This window comes from Bombyx mandarina, chromosome 23 (genome assembly GCF_030267445.1).
Source record: "Bombyx mandarina strain Sakado chromosome 23, ASM3026744v2".
NCBI classification, from domain to species: Eukaryota; Metazoa; Arthropoda; class Insecta; order Lepidoptera; family Bombycidae; genus Bombyx; species Bombyx mandarina.
This window is the reverse complement of record NC_143229.1, coordinates 18,907,988-18,915,690: the sequence shown is the minus strand read 5'-3', so window position 1 is coordinate 18,915,690 and position 7,703 is coordinate 18,907,988. Positions and strand designations below refer to the sequence as shown.

Genomic DNA, 7,703 nt, shown 5'->3' with positions numbered 1-7,703 from the left:
TTTTGCTATGGTACCTTCAACACGCAATAACGTACATTACGAATAAGAAGTCTTAACATAGACTTAAAAGCACACGGGAGGTCAATTAAGAACGGTAATCTTGGGTGAAGTTCGAAGGAACATACAAAACAGACAATAAATGTCTAAAATAAATGAATTTTAATCGGAAACTTCACACGACATTAAAACAATAGAGGTCAGAGATACTGAGAAGATTCAATGACGCTACCAAATAAGGTCTCACAATACTTTATAATGTTGAAGAAAGAAAAAACAAGTCACAAATGAACCACAGATTTCATAAAGGAAAAAATAAAAGGATAGTAATTTTCTGAACTTAATCGTGTGGCGTCATCTATATATCAAGGCTGGAATTTTTGTGCCGCCGTCTGCAAACCAAAAGCCGAACATCTGAGTCGGTTAAAATTGCTTCAAGAAACCTACAAACACATTCAGAGTTCAATTCAATTAATTTATCAATAATAAAAGTCAGCATTCTCTATAAATATTAAACACATCAAAGAAAGAAGACATTTTGAAGTCAATTCACTATATCCTTCGTATTTTCCTATTTCGGTCCTTCAGGATCATACCTTCAAATTGCCGTTATCTAGCGGTTACTTGAGTTAATGCTGAACGTGGTCGACGTCGCCCTAACCACGTCATTTCGGATCCACTAACGATGCTTTTAGATACCTCATGCACCGGTCATCGTCCTCGCCGAACCCGTCGCTTGCAACGAAAGGCTCGACGAGTAAATTAACCCACAGACACAGCCCACTGAGTTTTTTTAGTGAGTCGCGTTTTCGTTCGGTAGTAGATTCTGCTAAGCACTGCTAGGACCAGTGTTAGTAACACACCTATACGTCAAGGAGAAACTGAAATAGCTTCTCAAGGCTATCAGCAGAGGTAGGGAAAAAAAGAGCTGAACTCTGAATACCATACATAAGCCACAAAGTCTGACCGCCATTATTATAATCTGTTACTTAATCTAAATCACTTGGTAATTATTTATTTTTGCGGGTAATCTAAAACTGAAGATTCATTTCACGTTTTATTTACTCGTGTGAAGTTTTTAGTGATTCATGTATAAGCCAAGGAGGAAGCACGCACGCAGATTCATAATGTTGAGATAGTAATATACGCCTTACTTAGTGATCTTTAGGTCGATTCTTCAATGCCGCCTCATGTGCAGGCCGAGGTGATCGGAGCGCGCGAACGAGCGAGCGCAGACGGGGCAGGTGAAGGGGCGGAGCCCTGTGTGCTTACGAGTGTGCCGGGTTAGTTCGTCAGAGCGGGCGAAGCGCCATTCGCAGCCCGCCCAAGCGCAGGAATACGGTTTCTCACCTGGAAATGAAACCAAAATAACTATTAAATATCAAACTTAACTAATCAGAATACTAGAGCGAAGTTATAAAGTTGTTGTATGGTCATCGATTCTTCTTCGGCGAATATGATCTTAAAAGATACACTAATACCAAGTTAATAAATGCGTGTTACTAATAACGCATTTTGCTTTTGTATTAAAATTATTATTTAATCCAATTGATATCAAATAAATTTAGCAGATTAAAACTAATGAAAGAAGTTTGCATATAAAATTTTGTTTGAAATTTGTATGATAGCCCTGGAGTAGGGTTACGGAGATCGGACGTCGGGTGTAAGAGTGCAGGGGAGTCGTTTAGTGGGTGGGCCCTGAAATCCTTGGGCCCGCGATCTGCCCTCAACACCTGCAGATCGTTGAGTCTCACATATCCCGCGCGCCCCCTAGGCGCGGGGACCTCATAGGAGGTTCGGCCTCCGGCCCGAAAAAAAAAAAAGGTTTGCCCCATATAAGTATTAAGGGACCCTGATTTAAAAGTCAATTTTATTCTCGTTCTCGTTTTCACCTACGATATGATTTCAAAATTTCATAACAGTATTCAGCTAACTTGACTAACTGCCCTTAGCATTACCAACACTCACGAGCGACGATAATCAACTATAATATGAACTATTCTATTCACTTATTCGCTCGTAAAACTATTGAAAAAAAAACCCCACCTGGTCAACAGATGGCGCTGTTATAAAAAATTACCTGTATGCGTGCGCTTGTGCGCCTTCAGGTGCGAGCTCTTCGTGTAAACTTTATGACAGCCGACAACGTCGCATTTATGAAGCCTCCTACGACTCGACACGTCTTCGTTATTATTGAATACGTCTTTAGCGTCGTCTGTAGCGGTTTTCGTGAACGCGTCCGGGAACGCGTTTACCGAGCCGGCTATGACGTTTTGCAGTGCCGTGTTTATTAGGAAGTTTTTAAGTTCGACGTTGGATTCGCGGTTAGGAAGCGCGAATGGCACGATCGGCGGTAGGAATTGCTTTCGGAAATCCATTGCTAGTTTGGAGATATCGTTTGATGGAAGCGACTGATGCGATGTTTGATCTTGTTGTTTTAATCTGAAATTGTTTAGTTTAAATTTGAAAGGGACTTCGGTCGTCGTGGCCTAAAGGATAAGACGTCCGGTGCATTCGTGTGTAGCGATGCACCGGTGTTCGAATCCCTCAGGCGGGTACCAATTTTTCTAATGAAATACGTACTTAACAAATGTTCACGATTGACTCCCACAGTGAAGGAATAACATCGTGTAATAAAAATCAAACCCTCAAAATTATAATTTGCGTAGTTACTGGTGGTAGGACGTCTTGTGAGTCCGCACGGGTAGATATCATCACCCTGCTTATTTCTGCCGTGAAGCAGTAATGCGTTTCCGTTTGAAGGGCGGGGCAGCCGTTTTAACTATACTGAGACCTCAGAACTTTATCTCAGGGTGGGTAGCGCATTCACGTTGTAGATGTCTATAGGGGATGTCTATAGGCTCCAGTAACCACTTAACACCAGGTGGGCTGCGAGCTCGTCCACCTATCTAAGCAATAAAAAAACTGCCCTAGGGGAAATACGTAGGACATAAAAGTACCATTGCTGATTCTAGAATGACCAACTCAGGATATACAATCTATAAATATATAAAGGCAAGGACAAATGAGGTTATTGCAACTTTCTCCTGCTCGTCATCGAAGAAGTATTTTTCCTCAAAAATTAATGAACATTTTAGAGGTAGTAATGCAATCAAGACTGCGACTTTAGAGTTGCTGGCGACATTCATTGACGCGGGTAGTATAAACTCCGCAATGGCTTCAGAGACTATCTGAACACACCCCGAATATAGATTACATTTTGAAATCGTTCCGGCGAATTCACTTTATTCGCGATCAAACGGGATCCACAGTGCCGTGCCTAGAATACAGGGGGATGTAAAACGACAGAGGTTCATTAGGGTTAGGTATATACCTGTTGTAATTCTGTTTTGGTCTTCTTGCGTTCCTGAGGTCCGGCCCCATTCTGTGTTTCGGTATATGATGGCTTGACCTACAAAAAGTTAACGTAAAAGTTTTGAATTTAACTTATTAGTGCGCAGCTGTGACGATGCTTCGTTCGCACATCCTTATATCGACTATTTTTGTGGCACCGAGCTGATGAAATTGCTCGGTAGACCAACGGTCCAAATATAAGCTCACGGCCCACCTGATGTTAAGTGGTTACCGGAGCCCATAGACATCTACAACGTTAATGCCGCCACCCACCTTGAGATCTAAGTTCTAAGGTCTCAGTATAGTTATAACGGCTGAGTTTCTCACCGGATCTTCTTAGTGGGTCGCGTTTCCGATCCGGTGGTAGATTTTGCGAAGCACTGCTCTTGCTGGGGCTAGTGTTAGCATCTCTTTTCAAAAGTTGATTCTGTGAGTTTACCTACTTGTCAGGGCGTAAGTGGAATAACCTCTATGGTACCTCTCTAGGGAAAAATAAAAAAAGGTTAAGAGGTACTTACTCGATAAAGTTTTGATGTTCGGCAGATCCGTCATTGTTGTTCAATCTCGGCGACAGATTTGTTGATGCTGTAACGAAACAAATCGAATTATTGGAAAAGTTTTTTTTAAATCACTATTAAAAAGGTACTTCAAAAAATTTGGTGACTAATTTTTGAGGATACACATCGATAAACGATTATTTCGTAACGATAATTCACCAATTTTTTTTATTTATTTTTTTATTGCTTAGGTGGGTGGACTAGCTCACAGCCCACCTGGTGTTAAGTGGTTACTGGAGCCCATAGACATCCACAACGTAAATGCGCCACCCACCTTGAGATATAAGTTCTAAGGTCTTTACAACGGCTGCCCCACCCTTCAAATCGAAACGCGTTACTGCTTCACGGCAGAATTAGGCAGGGTGGTGGTACCCATCCGCGCGGACTCACAAGAGGTCCTACCACCAGTAATAAAAAAACATATTTTGACAAATAAGATATATTTAAAAATACATATTTTGTACACACTGGGCGCGGTCACCGTCTTTACCTATAACGCGTTTCAAATAAGAATGTGCATGGACCTGCGCCATATTGAGACGTCATAGGCGTCAAATCTAAAAAAAAATTGGTAAAGTCAGTAAAAAAGTTAGGATTTTTTAAATATTAATTTTTTAATCCAAATCTTTGAGTTTACCGATTCCACTCATCCCACTACTTGAGTTATCATCATCATCGTCGCCCGTCCATAGATTATGGGACTCGACGGTGTTGCAGCCTTGACTGTTAAATAGGTGTTTTATCTATACTACAATAATAATAATAATAATAATATTATAAAGAGGAAAGATTTGTTTGTTTGTTTGTATTGAATAGGCTCCGAAACTATTGAACCAATTTAAAAAATTTTTTCATTGTTTGAAAGCTACACTATCCCCGAGTGACATAGGCTATATTATTTTAAAAAAAAATAGGGATCCTTACTAAAACTCCAATAATGTTACGAAAATTAGAAACATAATAATATAAAAATTATAAAAAAAATGATAAAAACAAATATTATTTAAATGGAAATAAAAGTTCATTAAAATAATAATTATTATTTAAAGTACCTTTATGTTTTTCTATTTTTAGAAACCTGACGCAAATATAAGGGTTAGTTAATGTGTGTGTATTATAATTTTTTATTTTGAAATTTTTGTTAATGACCCGAGCGAAGCCGGAGCGTGCCTCTAGTTTTTTATATATTCTAAATTCATGTTTAATTTACCTCGACCAGTACTCAACCTAACAAGAAAATTATATAGGTGTAGGGTTCATTAAAACAAACATATTAATAGTCTTCATGATTAGGCAAAAAAAATCACTAAAAAATAGATGACAAACTTTTTTTGCTGCTGTCCATACTTTTTTCGAACTTTGACAAATCAAAGTCATTGACGTGCACATTCTTATTTGAAACGCACTGTGTGGTGTACAGAGATGGAGGTGTAAGCATTTTTATTTTTATTGACTTCAAATCATTATGCTATACGAAAATATACACTAAACTTATCGGGAAACAGTTCAAAAGGCATTGGTTAATTTAAGGCTATAAAATCTGTAGGGTTATGTTAATTTTTTCGAAATATAATAACATCTTACACACGTCAGCACTAATGCAATGCGCACGAGACCTACGGTAGACAGCGGCTTGGCTCTGCCCCTGGAATTGCTGACGTCCATGGGCGACGGTAACCGCTGACCATCAGGTGGGCCGTATGCTCGTCTGCCTACAAGGGTGCCAGCCCACTGAGTTTCTCGCCGGATCTTCTCAGTGGGTCGCGTTTCCGATCCGGTGGTAGATTTTTTTTTTTTATTGCTTAGATGGGTGGACGAGCTCACAGCCCATCTGGTGTTAAGTGGTTACTGGATCCCATGGACATCTATAACGTAAATGCGCGACCCACCTCGAGATATAAGTTCTAAGGTGTCAGTATGGTTACAACGGCTACCCCACCCTTCGAACCGAAACGCATTACTGCTTCACGGCAGAAATAGACGGGGTGGTGGTACCTACACGTGCGGACTCACAAGAGGTCCCACCACCAGTAAAAAACCAGTAATTCTGCTAAGCACTGCTCTTGCTAGGGCCAGTGTTAGCAACACCTCCTGGTTTGTGCCCCGAAAGCTCACCTATACGCTAGGGTAACGCTGATATAACCTCTCAAGGCTATCAGTATAGGTATAAAGAAAAAAAAAGAATAACAATACTTTTTTCTCCTACGTACGCCGAAAATTCGGTTTTTCTCCCGCTGTACAGGGAAGAAAGTGTAACTTTTCCTCCCAGGGTACAAGTGCGCATGCGCGTTAGTATCTACGTCTGCTCTCACGCACCTAAAATTCTCCGCCATTCTTGTGCTCGGGTAATTTGCAATGTTGTGCTTAGTGTAAAAGTGAAATAAACAAAAGGCAATAAGATTTAATAGTGAAGTATTAAACAAAGATTAGTTCATCAGACAGTTCTTATTCAATTAGTAGTAGTTTATTTAAAAATTAAAAAACAGTTAAATTGATTTTTTTATTAGTGGGGGGGCTCCGCCCCCTAACCCCCCGCCAGGGCTTCGCCCCTGGACCCCGGCTCGGTACTCCACGGGTGCTAAGTTTTTTACAATGTCGAACTTTCGGCCTGGTAGGAGAAAAAATAGGATGTGCACTGCGGGAAAAAAGTAGGACATCTCATCCCGCGTGTTTGCCATTTTACACGCGGGAGGAAATGTCCTACTTATCTCCCTTGGTGCATAATGTACTATTGCATAAACAAACCCAGGTTGAGCCTTATATCGGCGTGTTAATGAATCCACATCCTTATTCTAAAAATCACGGAATTCGAATCCGGTCAAATTTGAGGTTCTTAAAATGAAAACAATAAAGAGAGAAAAACAAAACGTTGTAAGCGCTTAAAACGCTACGTTTAAAACGTAATACACTCCACAGTTGATATTCATGAATATTAATGTATCTAACCGATTAACGTTTGTTAACTATACAAAAAAAAAGCCTTTAAAGCATACATTGTATGCTCATTTATGCCCATAAATATTGATAGCTTGGGCAACGCGAAACGTTTATTTCCTTCGATATCATAACAATTAATCGATTATTTCGCTAGTAGGAACGCGATATGATTCGCGAATTAACATCCGAATATCGACGTATCGGAAGCGACTACGACTATTATCGATTAAGTTTTTATATTACAATGTAATTCGTCCGTTCGCTATGTTAATGAAATCGAATCTAAGTAGCGGTGTGTAATAAAAATCAAACCCGCAAAATTATAATTTGCACTAATGCGTTTCGTTTTGAAGGGCGAAGCAGCCATTACTGTAAAAACTGAGACCTTAGAACTCATGTCTCAAAGTGGCATTTACATTCCGGTCATCGTTCTCGTCGAACCCGTCACTTGCGACGAAGGGCTCGACGAGTAAATTAACCCACAGACACAGCCCACTGAGTTTCTCGCCGGATCTTCTCAGTGGGTCGCGTTTCCGATCCGGTGGTAGATTCTGCGAAGCACTACTCTTGCTAGGGTCAGTGTTAGCATCACTCCGGTTTGAGCCCCGTGAGCTCCATCTACTAGTTAAGGTTACGCTGAAATAGCCTCTAAAGGCTATCAGCTTAAGTAGTAAAAAAATGTTAAAAAACTCGCACTAAGCACACTCAATAATCGAACGATTCTAGAAAATTCTCATGCAACTCAAGGCGATTGTTAGATGAAAATGCACTAAACGGACGGTATAATTTAACATAACTAATAAAACCGAAATTCTGAACGCCAGATGTTTACTGTGCCTTTGTCCCGGATCTCGACTG

The 7,703-nt window shown here is 40.2% G+C and overlaps 1 protein-coding gene across 3 annotated transcripts in view; it reads right to left on the bottom strand.

The window, feature by feature from the left end:
- Positions 1–1,041: 1,041 nt before the first annotated feature.
- Positions 1,042–7,703, bottom strand: part of LOC114249788 (uncharacterized) — a 40,723-nt gene continuing 34,061 nt past the window's right edge. For 2 of the 3 annotated variants that reach the window (XM_089737776.1, XM_028183490.2), the window contains exons 6-9: positions 3,870–3,936; positions 3,332–3,409; positions 2,078–2,439; positions 1,042–1,347 (exon numbers count right to left, since the gene is read on the bottom strand). In XM_089737776.1, coding sequence (XP_089593902.1) covers positions 1,175–1,347; positions 2,078–2,439; positions 3,332–3,409; positions 3,870–3,936 — 680 coding nt within the window. In that variant the 3' untranslated portion in view covers positions 1,042–1,174. The remainder of the gene's footprint in view (positions 1,348–2,077; positions 2,440–3,331; positions 3,410–3,869; positions 3,937–7,703) is intronic. The other variant, XM_089737777.1, reaches the window with a different exon arrangement.